This window comes from Rana temporaria, chromosome 11, assembly GCF_905171775.1.
Source record: "Rana temporaria chromosome 11, aRanTem1.1, whole genome shotgun sequence".
NCBI lineage: Eukaryota > Metazoa > Chordata > Amphibia > Anura > Ranidae > Rana > Rana temporaria.
In genome coordinates this window covers 93,091,036-93,114,152 of record NC_053499.1, presented here as the reverse complement: position 1 = coordinate 93,114,152, position 23,117 = coordinate 93,091,036, and the positions used below count along the sequence as shown (strand labels likewise).

General features: G+C 48.8%; 1 protein-coding gene across 1 annotated transcript in view; it reads left to right on the top strand.

The window, feature by feature from the left end:
• The window catches only part of PLA2G15 (phospholipase A2 group XV), a 553,772-nt gene extending 531,221 nt beyond the window's left edge, over window positions 1-22,551 (top strand). The window contains 3 exon segments of the mRNA XM_040328765.1: window positions 21,683-21,720; window positions 21,722-21,752; window positions 21,755-22,551. Coding sequence (XP_040184699.1) covers window positions 21,683-21,720; window positions 21,722-21,752; window positions 21,755-22,194 — 509 coding nt within the window. The 3' untranslated portion in view covers window positions 22,195-22,551.
• The last annotated feature ends 566 nt before the right edge of the window (window positions 22,552-23,117 follow it).

The following is a 23,117-nucleotide window of genomic DNA, read 5'->3' as shown; positions in this document are numbered from 1 at the left end:
ACTATAAAAGGTAATTCAGGATTGGGATGTACCAATACTGGTGCAGAAGTAAAAAGAGTTTTTAACTTTCCAAAAGCAGCCTGTGCCTCAGATGACCACACAAAGGGCACCCCTTTCTTTGTTAGCTGGGTAATTGGAGCTATCACCTTAGAGAAGTTCCTTATAAATTTTCGGTAAAAGTTGGCAAACCCGACAAATCGTTGGATTTCCTTAATGTTTCCGGGGGCAGGCCAATCTACCACTGCTTTAATCTTCTCAGGATCCATGCCCACACCATCTGGAGAAATAATATACCCTAAGAACTGGATCTGGGTTTGTTCAAACTCACATTTCTCCAATTTGATGTAAAGTCGATTCTGCCTTAATCTTTCAAAGACAATGCAAACATGCTTGCGGTGCTCTTCCAGGTTATCAGAAAAGATAAGGATGTCATCCAGATAAGCAATGACAAATTGGTCCAACAGATCTCGAAAAACATCATTTATGAAGTGCTGAAAGGTCGCAGGGGCATTGCAGAGACCAAAAGGCATGACCAAGGACTCAAAATGCCCATATCTGGTTCTAAAGGCGGTTTTCCATTCATCTCCTGAACGAATACGGACCAGGTTATATGCCCCCCGTAGGTCAAGTTTTGTAAACACTTTGGCAGAACGAAGTCTTTCCAACATTTCCGAGATCAAGGGGAGTGGATAACGGTTTTTAATTGTGACCTTATTCATGTGCCTGTAATCAATGCATGGACGCAAGGTGGAGTCTTTCTTTTCAACAAAGAATAGAGCTGCTCCTGCAGGAGATGTTGAGTGTCTAATAAAACCCTTTTCTAAATTTTCATCAAGCCACTCCCTGAGCACTTTTAATTCAGGTTCTGAGAGATTAAAAAGGCGGCCAAAAGGTATTTCGGCCCCTGGAAGCAGCTCAATGGGGCAATCGTATGGGCGATGAGGAGGTAATTGATCTGCATTTTTCTTATCACAGACATCCCGGAATGCATGGTATTGTGGAGGCAAGTCGTCATATGACTGGGTAGTTACCACACCAACTTGCAATTCCTTGACCAGCGGAGAACTTGTTTGATAAGATTCCCTACAGTGTTCCTTGCAGTGGGAGGATGTGAAATCTATGGTCCGTGCTCCCCAGTTGATAGAGGGATTGTGAGTGGAGAACCAAGGAATGCCCAGAATGATGGGAAATTTGGGTGATGTGATCAACTGAAAGCTGATGGTCTCACGATGATCCGCCTCAAACTGGATTACCAAAGGAACGGTTTTATGGGTAACAGGTCCTGAGGATAAGGGTGAACCATCAACTGTCTCCATCTCAATAGGAGAAGATGTATTTATGGCTTGAATGTTATTGTGGTGGGCAAACTCTATATCCATAAAGTTTCCTCCAGCCCCAGAGTCCAGCATAGCAGAGCAGGGGATTTCACGGCCCTCAGAAATTAGCTTAATGGGCATGACAAAATGAGTTAATAAAGAATTAACCTTATTTGCTTCCTGAATTAAAGGAGAGACGGACTGAGAACTTGAGTTTATTTGTTCAGATACTGTAATATCTGTTGCTGCAATTGTTCTTTTAAATTTATTGGGACAATTAACTGCGTAATGTCCGGAGTCTCCACAATAAAGACATAAGTTCTCTGAACGTCGTCTTTCTTTCTCCTGAGTAGTAATAGATCTTTTAAGAGCATCCACCTGCATAGGTTCAGGAGTGTCAGAATCAGGAGTAAATCTTGAAACCTTAGGAGGATACTGAGTAGTAGAAAAACGCATGCCACCATTACTGCCTAAGATTCCCAGTCTCTCCTTTCTCCTTTCAGTAAGTCTTTGATCAATTCGAATACACAATTTAATAAAAGCCTCAAGGTCGTCAGGACTTTCTACTCTGGCAAGCTCATCTTTTACTTGTTCCGCGAGTCCTTGACGGAACTGACTCTTTTGTGCTGCTGGATTCCAATTGGTATCTGAGATCCAGCGTCGAAATTCAGTTGTGTACTCTGCAACAGAGCGTCTACCCTGCCGTAAATTGTGCAATTTTGCCTCAGCAGTAGTGCAGCGGTTAGGATCATCGAAAACTTGGTTCATCGCAGTCACAAAAGAATTGAAATCATCCAGGACGACATCATCTTTCTCCACATAAGGGGAGGCCCAGGCTAAAGCTTCCTCAGTCAGGAGGTTGATAATAAACAGCACCTTTTTCCTGTCCGAAGTAAATGCAGCAGGTTGCATCTGAAAGTATATGCGACATTGATTAAGGAACCCTCTATAATGGCGGCGGTCTCCGTTAAACTTAAGTGGTAGGGGCATTCGTGTATTAGTATCTACGGCAGCAGTGTCTCGAGCACGAAAGTCACGCAATTGTTTATTCATATCAAGGATTTCCTCTTGTAGTGCTTTCACTTCAATTTGTAACTCAGAACATTTTTCCTGGTAGTTAACAGCAAACGTCTGCAACTCAGCGATTTGCACCCTGAGAGGAGCTACAGCAGCTGCTACAACGGCCTCCATGTTTTGGGCCAGAATATTCTGTCACGGTCTGGAGTCAGGCTCAGAGGCCAGTAGCTATAGCAGCAGAACAGGTCACCCTGGCTGATGACACGGGGTCACCTGAGGTGCGGAATCTAAGCGCTAACCGGTATTCACCAGAGCTTCTGAAGGTGAAGATGGATTTTGCTGCGTGTTAGCGCCAGGTCGCGGTCCTCAGGATTGCCCCACCAGGAGGTGAGAAAGCCGGGGTACAACAGCAGATAAGCAGGTGAGGATCAAACAGAAGCGTAGTCGATAACAAGCCAAGGGGTCGGTAATAAGTATTTGTAGGTTGGGATCAGGCAGAAGCGTAGTCGATAACAAGCCAAGTGGTCGGTAACGAGCAGTAGCAAATATGGACGGCAGCAGGGAAGACAGGAGCGAGATATAGGCTGGAGATAGCACAATATTCTGGCAAGGAGGAAGTGCAGAGACATGGCTTATATCAGGAAGTTCGTGGGAGGAGCAAGGGGTTCAAGGTTCAAGACAATCAAGACACAAGGCAGGAATGTTCAATGGATCAGATGGGTTTGTCCAGCAGATCAGACAGGGAGCTGTCCAGCATCCCAGATAGCTCAGTGAGAAGGTTCACTGCCAGGCATAGCTGAGGTCCCAGGTTCAAATCCAGGTCCTGACAGTTATCTTAAACTCAACGGTTCAAAAACATAACTTCTTCTGTTTCACGCCAACCATAAAAATCATCCCGCAACAACATGGACGCTCCCGCCCATTCTGGGTCAATCACCCTTAGCACCAAAGTCAAAAGTCTCGGAGTCATCTTTGACACCAACATGACAATGGATGCACAAATAGGGTCAGTAGTCAGCGGATCGCACCATCTGCTGCGCCTACTACGCAGACTCACCCTCTTTATTCCGAAAGAAGACGTTGCAGTCGTGGTGGGAACAATTATCAATTCCAGACTGGACTATGCAAACGCCCTCTATCTCGGACTCCCCAAATACCAAATCGCTCGTCTGCAATTCGTTCAAAATACGGCCGCTCGACTAGTGACTGGCAAAAAAACATGGGAATCAATCTCACCTTCACTGAGATCCCTTTATTGGCTGCCAGTAAAAGACAGAATCACTTTCAAGGCACTCTGTCTAATGCATAAGTGCATTCATGGAAACGCCCCCCAATACCTATGCGAAAAAATAAAAGCTCACAACCCCAATCGTATTCTACGATCCACCAATCAAAACCTTGTCCAGATACCCAAAGCCAGATACAAGTCCAAAAGAGATCGAAGGTTTGCAGTCCAGGGACCGCGACTCTGCCTACCACCACTCGATTGGAGTCGCACCACTTGGCCTTCAGGAGAAAGATTAAAACCCATCTCTTCTGAGGTCAATGGTTTGCACTCACAGAATGGATACAGCGCCCAGAGGCGATTCAGTTCGCATGTGTTGCGCTATATACGTTTTTCACTCACTCACTCACATGCAGAGCAGCCACTGGTCAAGGTACTAGCAACACTGCATTTCCTTGCAAGTGGATCTTTTCAACGTACAAGTGGAGTCATGTCTGGGATGTCACAATCCACCATGAGCAGATGCGTGCACCAGGTTGTCCCCGCAATCCTCACACGCATGTCCCACCACATCATCAAACCCACCCATGAGCATCTGCGGCAGAAGGCAATGCAGGGTTTCTACAGAATTGGTGGATTCCCACGCACCGTGGGGGCCATTGATTGCACACATGTGGCACTACGGCCCCCCCATGCCACAGAGCACATATACCGCAATCTTAAGCAGTGGCATTCCATCAACGTACAGGTAATAGCCGATGCCCAATGCCTCATATGGCACGTCCGTGCTAAACACCCAGGGGCCACCCACGACAGCTACATATACCGTCAAAGCAACATCCCAACAGAATTCGAACAGAACGTGTACAGGGACAGCTGGCTGGTTGGTGAGTGACATGGGTGTCAGGCATGACTGTCCGACCCCATGATGCAGACATCATGAGGGGCACATGCACGACTAACATCCTCCTGTCTTTTCCCTTCCAGGTGACTCGGCATATGCACTTGGGCCCCATCTCATGACTCCATACCGGAATCCCCAATCCAAAGGAAAGAGAAGATACAATGCTGCACACATATGTACCCGTGCAGTGGTGGAGTGCACATTTGGCCTCCTGAAGTCCCGTTTCCGATGCCTGGATAAGTCCGGGGAACCTGTTGTATTCCCCAAACTTTGTGTGCCAGATCATCGGTGCATGTTGCGTGCTGCACAACTACGCCATGAGAAAGGGCCTGAAGATTGACATATGTGATGACTTGACCCCCGAACCAGACAGTCCCCCCCTGCCCGAGGCTACCCCGTCTGCTGAGGGAACAGAAGTCAGGAGTTGCCTCGTAGAACGCATCTTTGCACGTTAAACAAACACATTCATCATGGCACAAGGAGAATGCACGCATGCACACCACTGTGGTCCCTAGCTCACACACACCACATCCACCTCACATTGGATTGGCCCAAGTCCACCATGCAGGACTTGGGAGCAGCAACGCCACGCCAAGGCCCCAATGGTGTCGCTGTCCATTCATACCACATTCACACGGTCGTGGGGATAACCTCTCCCCGACGACCCAGGGTGACACGCCTTGCTGGCAGGTATGTCATACCCACATTCACACACCAGTCACACTGTAGCCTGCACTTTTAACCGTATGCATTCACTACAAAAAAAGCTCATATTTTGAGCACATAAATAAAAAAAAAGCTTATATTTTGAGCACATAAATAAAAGAAAAAAGCTCATAACCTTAGCAAAAATCAAAACAAAAGTAAGGCACTCATTTGCCCTGTCGTGGGCTACGCCTGGTGCCACGGCTCCTGCTCCTCAGTTGCCTGGGGGGAGCCTCGGGTGGGGGGAGTGGGGCATCTGGAGGAGAATCATCCCCTGGTATTTCCCTGGCTGGCTGCCTGCCCTCCAATTCCAGGGCAATGCGGGTGAGGACCGCATTACTCTGCGCCTGGATTGGCCCAAGTCCACCATGCAGGACTTGGGAGCAGCAACGCCACGCCAAGGCCCCAATGGTGTCGCTGTCCATTCATACCACATTCACACGGTCGTGGGGATAACCTCTCCCCGACGACCCAGGGTGACACGCCTTGCTGGCAGGTATGTCGCCCCCACATTCACACACCAGTCACACTGTAGCCTGCACTTCTCACCGTGTGCATTCACTACAAAAAAAGCTCATATTTTGAGCACATAAATAAAAAAAAAGCTCATATTTTGAGCACATAAATAAAAGAAAAAAGCTCATAACCTGAGCAAAAATCAAAACAAAATAAGGCACTCATTTGCCCTGTCGTGGGCTACGCCTGGTGCCACAGCTCCTGCTCCTCAGTTGCCTGGGGGGAGCCTCGGGTGGGGGGAGTGGGGCATCTGGAGGAGAATCATCCCCTGGTATCTCTCTGGCTGGCTGCCTGCCCTCCAATTCCAGGGCAATGCGGGTGAGGACCGCATTACTCTGCGCCTGCATCCGCAGCTGGCGGGTGATGTGCCGCTGGTGGCGCCTCGTCTGCCTCCCCTCCACCTCGATGGCAGCAGTGTTGGCCCGTACAGCCACTGCAAGGCTCCTGACCTCTGCCACAAGGCCTGATGTTGTGGCCTGCAGCTCCCCAAGGCAGGTCACAATAGCAGTGCAGTTCCCACTCACATCCTGCAGGCTGTCAGAGACGGAGGTACTCTGATCAGCCTGCTGTGTGAGGGCCTGCTGGGCAGCCAATGTGCAGGCAGCCTGGGTCTGTGCCGAGGAGGCCAGGCTCTCTGACACACGCCGCAGGTCACCCGCTATAGCACCCATATGGCGGGTCTGCCGGGCCTGGTCCCTCGCAACATTTTCCTCTAAGGCATCGGGAACCCCCCTGGTCTTGCGTGTAGCCTTCCTGGGGGCAGGAGAGGCTTTGGGCCATCTGTATGGGGAGGCCCTTGAGGAGCTTGCCCTGATGGTAGAGGCCCTTGAGGAGCTTGCCCTGATGGTAGAGGCCCTTGAGGAGCTTGCCCTGATGGTAGAGGCCCTTGAGGAGCTTGCCCTGATGGTAGAGGCCCTTGAGGAGCTTGCCCTGATGGTAGAGGCCCTTGAGGAGCTTGCCCTGATGGTAGAGGCCCTTGAGGGGCTTTCCATGATGGGAGAGGCCCTTGAGGGGCTTCCCATGATGGGGGAGGAGGTTTGGGAGGGTCCAGGCATGATGTTTTCCTCCACCAGGTATACGCCTTCCTCAAGAGCACCGTGCTCCTCAACTTCCTCAAGAGGAGAGGTGTGGGCACACTCCTCCTGGGATGGCGTGGGTCGCCCAGCAGCCGACGATGGCGCAGCTCCCTCCAGCACATCTGTGGATGACGCAAAGCAATCACATGTTGGTGGACCCACACACTTGTCACATGTTCCCTTCCACCCCCTCACATGCTACACACCGGATAGGAGAAAAAACACACTTACCTGTCCTCAAGGCCTGATCAATAGAGTCATAGCCCTCCAGGCCCTCCACCTGCTCCCTCTCCAGGCATCGGGCAATCACCTGCTCCTCGGCACTGAGCCTGATGGTAGTGGCTGGTCCACCTCCCGTGCCCCTGGCGTGCTTCCTCATCGTGGCCAGCTTGTCTCAGACCAGACGACTCAGGGCGTTGATCTTTTTGGCAATGTCCCTTGAGGTCCTCCGCTCATGTCCAAGGGCATTGACCTGCATGGTGATCTGGAGGATCTCCTCCTTCCTGACCTTGGTGGTTGTGGCACTCTCTGCCCCATGGAGGTACACGTCGTACCTGGAGATGGCATTGATCACAATTGCCTTCTCCTCTCGAGTAAAAAAATGTTTCCTCCTCTCCTTCCCAGTCACTGGAACAGACATGGCTCAGAAAACAAAAGTACCTACACCAAAAGCTGCTGGTGTTCTTTTGCGCTCGACGTGCGCATGTCTGGGCGTATTTATGCACTGGGCGTACGCCAGGCGTAGTTGTGAGCATGCGCAGAGGGGTGCGGGTCATACGTCCACGCCACAGCACATGCGCCGTTTAAGATACGCCCGATGTAAACCACTGCGACACGCTTGGACCATCATTTGTATGGGGTCACGCCCACTTACACTTACGCTGGCCTACACCTTCGAAAATACGTTACGCTGGCGCATCTTGGTGAGTAATGGCTTTATGAATACAGTGCATGCCTCTCCGCGCTGCGCCGGCGTAGTGTAAAAAAGATACGCTACGCCGGCATAAATATGCGCCAATGTATGTGAATCCAGCCCAATGTCTGTAAATGATATGCAAAACAAAAAGCTCTAAAAGCAATCTTAGAAATTAACAATGTTACAAATTATATTTATATTATGTTTTTCTTTTCTCCTTATTAGGAAAAATGTAATATTATTGTTTACACCAATGTTCGGAATCCCTGAAGAAGGAATTTGCATATGGTTTATGAATTAACTTAACCGTCTGCCTCCGAAACATGTCAGGTTTTATCCACCCTTGCTTGTCTTGATTTATTTGTCAGCATTCGGGTGTGGATTTCTGTATATTGGTGAATTCACTTTGTATGACAATTCCTTTGTTTTAAATGAATTTTTTCAAATTTTTTGTATATTGTGATTATCATGATTTATACCAAATAAACTTTTCTATTTTTATATACTTTTTGACAATTCCATCCTATTATTACAATCCGTACCATCCCAGGGTCTTTTTTCTCCTACAAATTTCCATGCTACACGGAATGCAGCATCCTAGATATCCAGAACCTCTGCTTCGGCGGTGGTTTTGCACCGCCTGATTTGGCTGAAATGCTGACCAAGCATCCAAAAAGCCCTGGCTAATTTACCCCTCAGGGGTAGGAGGTTTTGGTACCTCATTGAATGACATTATCACTAATGTGACTGGGGGTAAGAGCACTCTCCTCCCTCAGTCCGCTAGAGGGAAGGAACCGTGCCGTGTGCCGGGTCCTTCATTCCCCGCTCAGAAGCGGTATTTATCGTCAGTCAGGGCGAAACCCTCCCAGGCCGAAAAAGGCTCAGCTGGGGGACGGCATCGTCCCTGGGTGCGTAAGCCCAACACGCCGACACCCAAACCCGCCAATGTATGTAGCCTTCCCTTGCCCGTCTCATGGGTGGGGGGACGACTTTGCAGGTTCACAGCTCGGTGAACCTCCCTGCTCTCCGACCAGTGGGTCTGCGAGGTGTTCTCTTCAGAGTACTAGATAGGGTTCCTCCTTGCCACCGAACAGATTCTTTCTCTCGAGTCTCCCTCTCCTTCCGGCTCGTCGGTCTGCCTTGCTGGGGCAGTGTGGGACTTGCTAAGCTGCGGGGTAATTTTACCTGTCCTGCAGGACGAGAGGTTTCAGGGATTCTATTCAAATTTGTTCTCGGTCCTGAAGACGGACGGGGTCTGTCCAATTTTGGGCTTCAAAGCCCTAAATGCCTTTGTGAGAGTTGGGTAGTTCCGCATGGAATCCATTCGTTCGGTGGTAGCTGCGCTCCATCCGGGGGACTTTCTGGCATCCTTGGACATCAAGGACACATACTTGCATGTCCCAATTTGCGTAAGTCACCAGAGGTTTCTGCGCTTCGCGATAGGGGAGAACCACTATCAGTTTTGTGGCCCCTCCTTTTGACCTAGCGTCAGCACCAAGAGTTTTCACCAAGGTGCTCGCACTGATCCTATCTTTGCTGGGACAGCGAGGCTTTGCCATCATGGGCTACTTAGACGACTTTCTTCTGATAGCAGCTTCTGGCTCAGAATTAGAGGAGGCTGTGTCTGAAGCCAGTCAGACCCTCCAAGAATTCGGGTGGGTGTTAAACATTTAGAAGTCGGTCCTGATTCCGATGCGTTTGGAGTACCTAGGGTTGATCCTGGACTCCTCGTGGTGAAGGTCTTTCTTCGTCTTTCTTGCAGACTCTTCAGTCTGCAGTGAAGGTGTTGGCATAACACAATCGGTCATCTCTACGTTTTTGCATTCAAGTCCTGGGCCTGTTGGTAGCCTCCTTCGAGGCGGTACCATATGCCCAGTTCCACACTCGTGTTTTGCAGAAGGAGATACTGTCAAAGTGGTACAAATCTCCTTTGTCTCTATATCGTCTGATTCAGGTAAGCCACCTAGTCAGAGTCTCTCTGAATTGGTGGCTGAGATCCCCGACTCTTCAGTCCAGGAAGTAGTTTCTTCCCTTCCAGTGGACAGTGATTACGATGGACGCCAGCCTCACGGGTTGAGGGGGGTGTCTGGGGGGTCCAGTCGGCCCAGGGTCGCTGGAATCTTGCAGAATCCTGTCTACCGATCGATGTCCTAGAATTCCGTGCGATCTGGCTATGCCTCTCCTTGTGGTCGAGGAGATTGCAAGGTCGCAAGATCTGGATTCAGCCGGACAGCACCACAGCGGTGGCTTGGGTCTACCATCAGGTAAACTGACAGGCGGACTACCTGAGTCGCCTAATGCTGGACCAGGGCAACTGGTCTTTGCACTCGGGGGTGTTTCAACTAATTTGCAGGAGATGAAGCTTACGGGGCATGGCGCTCGTCTCAACCACATGGTGTCAAAGTTCGTGGCCAGTTCTAGTATTCCTGTTAAGACGCGTTGGTGGCCCTGTGGGGTCTGTATCGGCTACTTTATGCCTTTCCTTCATTATAGTTGCTTCTTCGGCTGCTCCACAGAGTGGAGGCCGAGGGGATGCCGATGATCCTAATCGCTCCAGATGGTACGCCGATCTTGGGCGCCTGGTGGCGGATGTACCCTGGTGGTTGCCAAGGCAGGAGGTCCTTCTGTATCAAGGTCCCATACTTCATTCTGTTGTACGGTCGCTGGTTTGCACGGCATGGCTATTGGAAGCCAGGGTTTAAGATGACCGGGGTCTGTCTGGCTCGGTCATCTCAACCATGCTGAGGGCACAGTAGTCTTCTTCCAAAAAGATCTACCATCATACCTGGAAGGCCTACATCTTTTTGTGCGAAAATTTGGGGTGACGTCTACGGATGTACTCGGTGTCCAGGGTCCTGCTGTTTTTACAACTTGGAGTGGATCTGTAAACGGTGTTAAGCACCATTAGGGGGCAGAATTTTTTTCAGTGGCCTTCTTCGGCCCATTCTCGGGTGGGTACCTTTTGTTCAGGGGGTTCGTCATATACTTCCCCCTCTTGACCCACCTCTTCCCCCTTGAGTTTTGACTCTGGTGCTCTTGGTTCTTCAGGAACCTTCCTTTTGAAAACAGAGAAATTTCTCGCTTGGCACTATCTCAGTAGGTGGCCTTTGTTTGGTGGCCATTACTTCTGTCAGAAGGCTTTCTGAGTTGGCGGTCTAGTCTTTCAAGTCTCCATACTGGATCCTCCATAAGGATAAGGCAGTGTTGCGCCCGCAACCTTCCTTTCTTCCGAGGGTGGTTTCGGCCTTTCACCTGGATGAGGACATTGGGCCAAATTCTCAAAAGAGATACGCAGACTTAACTGCTGTTCAGCCTGCGTATCTCTGTGCCTAACTTTGGAAACGATTCTCAAAAGGCTTTTTTCCAAAGTTAGGCAGAAAATCCGGCATGTGTAAGACACTTACACGGTCAGATTTTAGGATGCAGTACCGCATCCGCCACTGGGGGCATTTCTCATTGAAATCCAGCTTTGCGTATGCAAATGAGGACTTAAGTAGATTTTCAAAGCATTTCAGCACTTTGATTTCTGCCTAAGTTCCGAATTTGCCGGCGCAAAATTAGGGCTGGGTTTACAATGTGGAAAGTTAGCCAAACCTTGTAAAGGCCCATTTCAGCGACGGCATTTGGTATACATTCCTGAGGGAGAACTCCACGGCAATTTTGAAATTCAAAACCGGCATGGGTTCCCCCCCAGGAGCATACCAGGCCCTTAGGTCTGTTATGGGTTGTAAGGAGACCCCCCCACGCCGAAAAATTGACGTAGGGGGTCCTCCTACAATCCATACCAGACCCGTATCCAAAGCACGCTACCCGGCCGGCCAGGAATGGGAGTGGGGACGAGCGAGCGTCCCCCCCCCCTCCTGAGCCGTGCCAGGCCGCATGCCCTCAACATGGGGGGGTTGGGTGCTCTGGGGCAGGGGGGCGCACTGCGGGCCCCCCCACCCCAGAGCACCCTGTCCCCATGTCGATGAGGACAGGACCTCTTCCCGACAACCCTTGCCGTTGGTTGTCGGGGTCTGCGGGCGGAGGCTTATCGGAATCTGGGAGTCCCCTCAAATAAGGGGGCCCCCAGATACCGGCCCCCCACCCTAAGTGAATGGATATGGGGTACATCGTACCCCTATCCATTCACCTGGAGGCAAAAAGTAAAATGTAGTAAACACACAACACAAGGCTTTTTAAAATATTTTATTATTCTGCTCCGGATGCCCCCCCTGTCTTCGTTATTAGCTCAATTACCAGGGGGGGCTTCTTCTTCCGCTCTCCGGGGGTCTTCTCCGCTCTCCGGGGGTCTTCTCCGCTCTCCGGGGGGGCTTCTCCGGACTCCGGGGGGCTTCTTCCATCTTCTCCCCTCTTCCGCTCTTGACTCGGCGAACCCCGGTTCTTCTGCAGCTCTCCGGTGCCTTCTTCTTCAGCGCTGGCTGCCTGCTATGTTTGTGTGTTAGCTCGATTTCAAACAGGCAGCCGGCGCGGTCTTCTGTGGCGTCAGGGTCTTCTGGTCTTCTGTTCTTCCGATGTTGCCTCGTCGCCGGTTGTCGCTGTAATGATGGAAGCGCGCCTTGCATCCCATTTATATAGGCATCACCATCCCATCATGCTCCGGTAGGTACCCACGTGGTGGGTGCCTACCCACGTGCACCCACCACGTGGGTACCTACCGGAGCATGATGGGACGGCGATGCCTATATAAATGGGATGCAAGGCGCGCTTCCATCATTACAGCGACAACCGGCGACGAGGCAACATCGGAAGAACAGAAGACCAGAAGACCCTGACGCCACAGAAGACCGCGCCGGCTGCCTGTTTGAAATCGAGCTAACACACAAACATAGCAGGCAGCCAGCGCTGAAGAAGAAGGCACCGGAGAGCTGCAGAAGAACCGGGGTTCGCCGAGTCAAGAGCGGAAGAGGGGAGAAGATGGAAGAAGCCCCCCGGAGTCCGGAGAAGCCCCCCCGGAGAGCGGAGAAGACCCCCGGAGAGCGGAGAAGACCCCCGGAGAGCGGAAGAAGAAGCCCCCCCTGGTAATTGAGCTAATAACGAAGACAGGGGGGGCATCCGGAGCAGAATAATAAAATATTTTAAAAAGCCTTGTGTTGTGTGTTTACTACATTTTGCTTTTGCCTCCAGGTGAATGGATAGGGGTACGATGTACCCCATATCCATTCACTTAGGGTGGGGGGCCGGTATCTGGGGGCCCCCTTATTTGAGGGGACTCCCAGATTCCGATAAGCCTCCGCCCGCAGACCCCGACAACCAATGGCAAGGGTTGTCGGGAAGAGGTCCTGTCCTCATCGACATGGGGACAGGGTGCTCTGGGGTGGGGGGGCCCGCAGTGCGCCCCCCTGCCCCAGAGCACCCAACCCCCCCATGTTGAGGGCATGCGGCCTGGCACGGCTCAGGAGGGGGGGGGACGCTCGCTCGTCCCCACTCCCATTCCTGACCGGCCGGGTAGCGTGCTTTGGATACGGGTCTGGTATGGATTGTAGGGGGACCCCCTACGTCAATTTTTCGGCGTGGGGGGGTCTCCTTACAACCCATACCAGACCTAAGGGCCTGGTATGCTCCTGGGGGGGGAACCCATGCCGGTTTTTTCTTTGAAAATTGGCATGGAGTTCACCCTCTCAGGAATGCATGCTGAGCGACGCTGTCATTTTTTTTTATAATTATTTGTTTTCCCGGCGCGTCTTTTTTTTTCACCCGTCGCAACTTTAGTGTCCCGTCGAAATTCTCAAAGCCGACCGGCGTTAATTACGTTCGCGCGCTGCACGTCGGGAAAATGACGTCACACGCATGCGCAGTACGGCCGGCGCGGGAGCGCGCCTCATTTAAATTTTAAACGCCCCCAGGAGAGGAGGACCGCCTTACGACGGCGGCACTTAAGTTACACTGCGTGTAATTTCTACCTAAGTGCTTTGACGATCAGGTACTTAGGTAGAAATTTTAAGTCAGTGTAACTTAACTGCTGAAATTTAAGTTACGCAGAGTTTTTGAGAATTTGGCCCATTGTTCTTCCATCCTTATGTCCTCAGGCAGAGAATCCTAGAGAGGTTGCGCTACATACTTTGGACGTGGTACGCGCTTTGCGGGTGTACCTGTCTGCTACGGCTCCATTTCGGAGATGTGACGCACTTTTTGTGTCAGTGTCTGGTCCACAAAAGGGCCTGACGGTCTAGTCGGCCACCATTTCTCGATATATCGGGCAGATCGTCATACAGGCCCATGTTCTTATGGGGCGGGCGCCCCCCTTTCCGGTCACGGCACTTTCAACCAGGGCAAATGGTGCTTCCTGGGTTTTCCGACATCTTGCGTCTGTCTCACAGGTGTGCAAGGCGGCGACTTGGTCATCCGTTCACACTTTTTCCAAATTTTACAAGGTTGATGTGAGTGCATCTTCTGATGCTTCCTTCGGCCGCAAAGTTTTGCAGGCGGCTGTTTAAAGTTGCAACTCCTCTGTTGAGGAGCTCTGCTTGTTTGGGGGTGAAGTTCAATTGGTTTTACTAATACTGTTCCCACCCCTCGTTGACACTGCTTGGGGACGTCCCACTTGTCAAGATTTAAGGAGCTGTGTCTGTCCATGTACGATAAGGGAAAATAGGATTTTTTGTACTCACCGTAAAATCCTTTTCTCTATCGTCCATGGACGGACACAGCACCCACCCCTCCTTTTTTAGGTTTGTATTGTTTGTTACGAACTGAGGCTGCATGCTGCAGGGAGGAGGGTTGTCCGGAGGGACCGCCCACTGGGTGGGGCTGTTCAACTCTGTTAAAGTAACATGTATTTAATTATCTAACATGTTTCTGCCTAGTCCTCTCCTGTGAACAGGAACATAGCCCACTTGTCAAGATTTAAGGAGCTGTGTCCGTCCATCTCTGTCATACATCACGGGACACAGAGCACCATAGTAATTACTATATGGTATGTCCCAAAGCAATGCCATCTGAGGGGAGGGAGACACACAAAATAAGCAAACTGCCGTCAAGCGTGAGGACCTATACCACTGAAAGCCCTTGATTCTTTAGGATGTGGGTTTCAACACCCACATCATCGAATTTAGTGACTGTAAGATAGGATGGAATACTGGCCTTTGCGACAGCAGGTCTGGACAAGATGGAAGAGTCCACAAAACCCCAACTGCCATCCTCGTGATCTCTGCATACCAGGATCTCCTGGGCCACGCCAGAGCTACTAGGATTACCGGCTTCCTTTCCTCCTTGATCCTGCGAAGAAGCCGCGGTAGCAGCTGTACTGGGGGAAATGCATAAATCAAAGAAAACTGATCTCACAGGGTCATTAACGCATCTTAACCGAGTGCGAGAGGATCCCTTGTTCTTGACACAAAGCTGTCCAACTTCTTGTTGCATCTTGATGCCAACAGATCTAAGCTTGGGGTCCCCATCTCTGGCATATGGCCAGAAAAACATTGGGATGTAGGGACCATACTCCCAGGAACAACTGTTGGTGGGTTGAAGACTGTGGACAGGCAAGGAACATGCTCCTCTGCCCAAGCCAGAATATGGTTCACCTCCCTCTGGGCTGCGTGACTTCTGGTGCCCCCTTGGTGATTGATATAGGCCACTGCTGTGGCATAGTCTGACTGTATCCTGACGGAACAATTCCGTAACCTGAAATGTCCAGGCTATTAAGCCAAACGTATTGACCAAATCTCTAGGATGTTGATGAGCAAGGTTTTCTTGGACTCTAAACATTTCCCTTGGACAGTGGTCTTTCCTAGGGCTGCTCCCCAGCCCACAGGCTGGCATCTGTTACCACCTTCCAGGTAACCGGAATGAAGGATTTTCCTTTCTGTAAATTCTTGGTTATCAACCACCAACTGAGACTCTGGCACACTTTTGGAGCCAGATTCATTGGATAATCCAAAACTTGGGTTTCCTTGTTCCAAGCAGACAGAATACTTTATTGTAACAGTCTTAAATGAAACTGGGCATAGGGAATTGCTTCGAATGAAGTCACCATCTTCCCTAGCAACCTCATACAAAGGCAAATGGAAGGACCCTTCCTTGCCCTGACAAACTGGACTAGCTCTAATAGCGTTGACTTTTGCCTGGGGCAAAAACACTCTTTCCTGGGCTGTATCTATGACCAAGCCCAAATACTCCAGTCTTTATGGTTGTAAGGATGATTTCTCCAGGTTGAGAATCCAACCTATGTGTTCCAGATACCTGACCATTCTGGACACCCCCTAGTTTAACTGTGCTACTGACTGATCTACCAGTAACAGGTCGTCTAGGTATTCCGTTACTGCTATACCCTTCCCCCTTAGTCTTGCTAGTACTGGGGCCAAAACTTTCGTAAATACCCGGGGAGCGGTGGCCAACACAAAGGGCAAGGCCACAAACTGAAAGTGGCACTTTCTGATGAGCAGGGAAAATTGGCATACGTAGATATGCATCCTGATGTCCATTGATGCTAGAACTTCTCCTCCCCGTAGGGTGGATACGACTGACCGGATTGTCTCCATGCGGAAAGGGCGGATGTTTAGGAAGCGATTGAGATCTACCAAAGGGTCTGACATCTCCAGTCGGTTTCGGTACCGTGAAGAGATTTGAATAACTACACACCCTGCAGTGCCAGAAATAAAAACCTTCTTTTCATTAGGTCTTTGGGGAGTAGCCTAGGGCTACCACAGAGATGACCCATCCGTCAAGGATCTCTTCTTGCCAAGCCCTTGAAAACCACAGAAGTCTTGGAATTCTGCTTTGTAGGCTTCTGCCCTCAGGCACTTCTGCAGTCCTATGCAAACACATAGGAAAATAGTTCCAGAAAAAAACAAGTACACACTTGTGACGGTATCGGTATGATATCCCCGTCAAAGATTCCCTTCTTCCATAAGAACATCACCCCAATATTCCACTAGGAGGAATATCCCTGGAGTCGCCCAGAAAGCCACACATGCCAAGCTTACTGCTGGAACAACACAGGCTTTTAATGGTAAAAAAACAGAGCTTATATGTGGTTACAACTGTTACAATGACAAATCTCCGCCCCCCCTTACACAGTGGGGGGTCTTCAATACAGATCCTTTGAAATAAAGATATTTCTTTGAACTAATCAGTATCTAGCCGGTTCGGCTCCGCATATAGAGAGATAATTATCACAATGAAGCAATCAGCATAATTAACATGAGCCACTTATCTAATCACAGTAACCAGTAAACACAGGGCTAGAGCAATTAACATTTGAAACAGGACTGGCTGCAGAAGGGTAAATACCATTAACAGCCTTAAACAAGCAGGGAGGATTAAACTGAGACATATAGGCAAATGTATCACAATGGCCCCCCTTTTTCTCCCTGCTCCGGCAAACCCGGTTGGACCTTCCCTGGTCCAGTAGGGTTGACGGGTTCAGAGCTTTTAGTCCGAGGTTAACTCCGTTTAGCGTGACTGACCTCCCTTGGCAACTGCTTCAGACTCAGGTATGCCTTCGGGTCGTCAGATTGCACGCCGTTCAGTCCCCAAGTCTTTGTGCGATCTGCAGAGTCACCAGAAGTCAGTGTGAAGACGGCGGATGGGTCTGTGCGCCGCCATCTAGGTGTCCCGCTATGGGAGGGGCAGGTTATGGCTCTGAAGTGACAATCACAGGAGATTCATAAAAAGAAAAAAGTTATATTTGTTGAAATGCTGTAGCACCGGTGCTCAGAGTTCAGGGGGGGGGATTAGGGCCCCATAGGGTCAGCCACCCTCTGCTCCCTCCGCAGCCGCCAGTTCTCCTCTTTGAGCTTCTCCAGCTCCATCTCCAGTTCATGGAGCCTGGGGGGGTCAGCCTGCTGTGACCTCAGGTGGTTGTTCTCCTCCTTCATGCGGCTTATGCACTCCTCCAGCTCTATGTACTCACGGATCAGCTCCTGCTTGCTCATGTCCTGCAGGCTCTCCACGTGGTCCTTCATCATCAGGAACTGGGTGGTGGTGTAAGGGGCCACCGGTGGGCCCTTGGCGAACATCTCGGCCCGCATCTGGGACGCCCGCTGCGACTCCCTCTCCTCCAGTCGCTTCTTCTCCTCCCAGGTCAGCTTGTTATAACGGCTTCCAGGACCTCTTCTTCTTGGGGGGTAGCCGGCGGTGCCTCTTTCTGCCCAGCTCCCTCCAGGGCCCCTCCGGCTCAGGGCTGTCGCCCATGACCAGCTGACAATGGTGTTCCCCTGTTGTCCGTAATACCAGATTGTACCGTGAGGACTTCGTAAATGGTGTCCGATGGTTCTTCCGGACCCAGCTCCTGGAGATCCCAAGCCGAGTCTACACAATGGGCTGCTGCTGGTGGGCGGTACCCAGGTTGAGACCAATTTGACCTGGTGTTGTCATTCATGGGGCAATTCTGCTTGAAGTGACCCAGCTGTTTGCAACCGGAAGCAGCGTTGTTCGTTGCCCTCCTGGCGTGGATAGCGAGGGCTAGATGTCATCGGTCTGTTAGGAGGTTGGTATCTAGCGGCTGGTGGGGCGTGAGGGCGCCGTTGGTCGTGGAGGTTGTACCCGTGGTGTGACCTGGTTTGTCTTGCGAGTATCCGCATATTCATCTGCCAACTTCGCGGCCTCTGGTAGAGTCATGGGCCTGCGATCTCTCACCCAATCTTTGACATCCGTCTGGATGTGATTGTAAAATTGCTCCAGGAGCATTAGTTGCAAAATGTCCTCTGCAGTGGTGGCCTGGCTGCTGTTAACCCAGTTAGAGGCCGACAGGGACAACTGGCATGCCCATTCCGCGTAAGAGTCTTTCGTGGTTTTGCGTGAGTCCCTGAACTTCTGTCGGTGGGACTCTGGGGTTACTGCATAACGAGCCAGGAGCACTTCTTTAACCCGGGCGTAGCTATGGATATCCTGATCTGGCACGGTCCGGAAAGCATCAAAAGCTTTGCCTGACAGTTTGCCTGACAATATTGCAACCCACTCTCCTCTAGCTATTCGGTGCAGGTTACATTGTCGCTCAAAGTCTGCCAGGTAGTTATCAATTTCACAGTCCTTTTCATCAAAAGCTTTAAAAGCGCTAAACGGGATCTTCCTTGTGTCTGCTGTGCTGTACTCACTGTTTGGAGAATGTGCGGCTGCTTGTTGGACTGCTGCCAGTTTTAACTGTAGCTCTGCGTCTCTTATTTGTTTATCCTTCTGTAGTTCTGCGTCTCTTATTTGTTTAGCCTCCTTTGCTAACAGGTCCATCACTTTCAGCACCACATCCGGCGTTGGGTTCGGGCCGAACCATGCTAGCTTCTCTCTCATTAGCTTGTTGGTTGGTGACTCCTCCTGAATCACTGGTGTCTCCATCTCTTGTACTGCTGGCGTTGCTGCAATCCCGTCCTCCTGGTCTAGCTCCATTGATTCTGCTATGATGACCCGCTTGGTTTTGTTGCTAGCAATCCTTCCACGAACTTCCAGTAGTTCTTCCAGTGTCTGCTTGGAATCCGGGTGTGAAGGGGAATAGAAGGGAAAATCCCGCTGCTGCCAACCATTTGTGACGGTATCGGTATGATATCCCCGTCAAAGATTCCCTTCTTCCATAAGAACATCACCCCAATATTCCACTAGGAGGAATATCCCTGGAGTCGCCCAGAAAGCCACACATGCCAAGCTTACTGCTGGAACAACACAGGCTTTTAATGGTAAAAAAACAGAGCTTATATGTGGTTACAACTGTTACAATGACAAATCTCCGCCCCCCCTTACACAGTGGGGGGTCTTCAATACAGATCCTTTGAAATAAAGATATTTCTTTGAACTAATCAGTATCTAGCCGGTTCGGCTCCGCATATAGAGAGATAATTACCACAATGAAGCAATCAGCATAATTAACATGAGCCACTTATCTAATCACAGTAACCAGTAAACACAGGGCTAGAGCAATTAACATTTGAAACAGGACTGGCTGCAGAAGGGTAAATACCATGAACAGCCTTAAACAAGCAGGGAGGATTAAACTGAGACATATAGGCAAATGTATCACAACACTTATACAGCTTTAATGTATGCAGCATGTGTTAGAGCAATATACCTCTATGGAAGTGTGCGTTCATTGTTTTAGCATAGGACCATACAAATATGCTTTTAGGCAAAATATGAAAAGTGTGTGTTGTACACATGCATTCATATAGTACGTGTGCCATGGAACAAGCATCTTTGCAAAGCAAGCATGCGTTTATGAAATGTGTTATGCAACATTACGCAACATGTATTTATGCAGACATGTATTCCTATGCGATCCTGAGGAATCATGTATATTTAAGTAAACATGTATTAACATGCCTCATTATGCAACCATGCATCTTTAGGCGATAATGCCACTTTTAGGCGATTGTGCATCCTTATGCGATCCAGCATTTTATTGTGATCGAGCACCTTTATGCGATCAAGCCTTTCTGCGTGATCATGCGACTATGAAAAAACATGCATATCTATACAAACATAAATGTGCATCTTTATGTGACCATGTATCCTTAAGCAATCCTGTCACCTTATGCGATCACGCGTTCTTATGTGATCAAAAATAAACATGTTCTGTTTTTTTTTTTTACACAAACATGTCTAAACATGCATTTTGTACACACATGATCATGTATCTTAATGCAAACATGTGAACTGGTAAAAACTTATCTTCAGCAACTGTTTGTTTCAGCATCTGTGCCCTTTAGAAACTGTGTGTTTTAGCAGCAACTGTGCGGTTTAGCAGTAACTGTGAGATCCAGCATCTGTGCGTTTTTGGCAGCTGTGCGACTTTAGCAAATGTGCGATTTTAGCAACTGTGCGACTTTAGCAAATGTGCGATCCAGAATCTGTGCATTTTTAGCAGCTGTGTGATTTTAGCAACTGTGCGATTTTTAGCAACGGTGCGATTTTAGCAACTGTGCATTTCAGCATCTGTGCATATTAGCGACTGTGCGATTTTAGCAACTGTGCATTTCAGCATCTGTGCATATTAGCGACTGTGCAATACTTTTGGTCCTATACTTTTAGACCTGTAGAATACCAAGCACATATACACTACGCTCGTGCCTTTCAAACATGTATTATAAAAACATGCGTTAAGCAATAAATCTGCAAGCATGTAAATTATGCTGTTCCCCGCCCACAAGCAGATAATGACACTTTTAAAGTGAACTGCTAAACATCCAGGGTGTAATCTACTACTTACAGTTGTACATGCCCCTTGGATAGGCAGAAAATATGCAGCATGTAATCATGACTTGTCTGTACCCGTTCCCAAGCCAGTACTCACATACTCACGGCCCACTGTTCTGTCTCCAAGGCCTATCCGACCTGTCAACACATGGTAAATAGCCACCCTTCCTCTTCCTGCCTACAATAAACAATAGGCTAGACTTTGAGCAAACCTGCACCCTCTAGTGGCTGGGGAAAAAACAGCTTTCTTTAATAGAGAAACTGCAAACAAATATCTCAGCAACCCAATCTTCACCCCATCACGGTGGGTTGGTGTCATGCTAGACCTTCAAGGATGGGGTCCCCTCTGAACGTAGCGTCCACTTGCCTTGGACCTTGTATAGCGCCCTGCCAGAAAACCTGTGATATAGCAATGTGACCAAGGTGCTGGATACCAGGGCCCAGCTCTCCTAAGAGAAGTGTTACAGGCAAAACCTTGTTCTTCTGTACCGAGGCTCGGGTACCATCCACTTTTGTCTTTGTTTATAGACCTTTTGAATGGATCAGACAGCGTAGCTCTGACCCTGACTAGGCCATCTATGGAGCACTTTTTTAACAAAGTATTAACCGTGACCAACATCTTAGACACTGGCGAAAAAACTAAGGTACTCCCTGTATGGGAGGGGTTATATAGGGAGGGGACTTCCTGTCTTGATTATGCCAGTGTCCATCACCTGAAGGTGGGCATATCACCCATATAGTAATTACTATGGTGCTCTGTGTCCTGTGATGTACGATAGAAAAACTGACTTTCTTTCGCAATAAATTAAATGAACTGCTGTTTTTTCTTATTTGTAAAAATGCTTTTATAAGACTTAGTAATTTTTATATTTAATATCTGTATTATAGGAGACAACAACAGAATTCCAGTAATCAGTTCATTGCTGGATTCGTGACCAGCAGCGCTCAGCAGTGTCTACCATTGGCTACTTCCATACAGTAACACATGGTCCTTTGACAAAGTATTTGTAAGGACACAAAGCTCAAACTACACACTGCAGGACTATCAGAAGTTTTATAATGACATTGGCTTTCCAGAAGGTTGGGTCATGAGGAGGGTCACAGAGGGAATAATATCATCTCTTACACCTCCAGGAGTTCCTGTACACTGTCTTTATGGTACTGAAGTCGACACTCCTGATTCATTCCAGTATGATACTTTCCCAGACAAAGACCCAAACATAATATATGGACCTGGAGATGGAACAGTTAACATAGAAAGTGCTTTACAGTGTCGTAAGTGGGTGAGCAGGCAGAAACAGACAGTATCTTTAGTGGAGCTGCCGGGTAATGAACACATTGCAATGTTGTCAAATATGACCACCATATCTTATATCAAGATGGTCCTTTTAGGTACATAGCCTACTACTCTTAAAAAACATTGTAATCTGCCTTCAGTATGTAGAAAGGATTTTTGGGCCTCTCTTTCATCGTTTTTTTAAGTGGTTATAACTGCAAAATTTAAAGATTTACCAGTCATGCATTTTATGTACAGTTTACCAGAACATTATTAAGCCTTTTTTTTTGTTGTATTTTGCACAATTTCCAGCGCATTTTCACCTATGTTCTGCATATGAAGAAGACAAATGTTATTGTAACTAAAGAAATAGTTTGGTGTATTCACATTTCATTATAATTTAAGAAATATTAACTATTTGGCCACTTCATGCCTTTTATTCATCCTTTTATTATAGAACATATAAATAATTGGCTATGCATTAATGTTTTCTTTCTTATATCATTTGACCGAATACCAAAGTGAAAAACAAACAAGATCTGCCCTTCAATAGCTAAACCAAGTTTGCTATTTTACATTAGGTCTCGTTCACACCATGTTTTCTTCACGCGTTCTGCAAGGGCCACAAAAAAAATGTTCTATATGTGCCTTGTTAACACTATAACACTGGTATCACGTGCACATTTGTGCAGGATTGTTGTACATGTATGCCGTTTCCTGTGAAGAAAATTAACTGACGTGACATCAACACTGTAATGTAATCAGCTCACATAACTGACGCACATGAAAACTGATGTCAGCCTGCATAAAAACTCTCTGAAATGCACATGAAAACTTATGTAAACTGATGTAAACTCATGTCTCTGCAAGTTTTCCCTTCATTTTCCATGCAAAAGTCCTAAAAGTTTTAAAAAATACCAGGAGGAGTGTGTTGCAGGTACCACTTAACCCCTTAAGGACCACCACACGACTATTTACGTCGGGCAGAATGGCACGGCTGGTCATATAAACGTACAGGTACGTCCCCTTTAAGAAGCCCAGCCATGG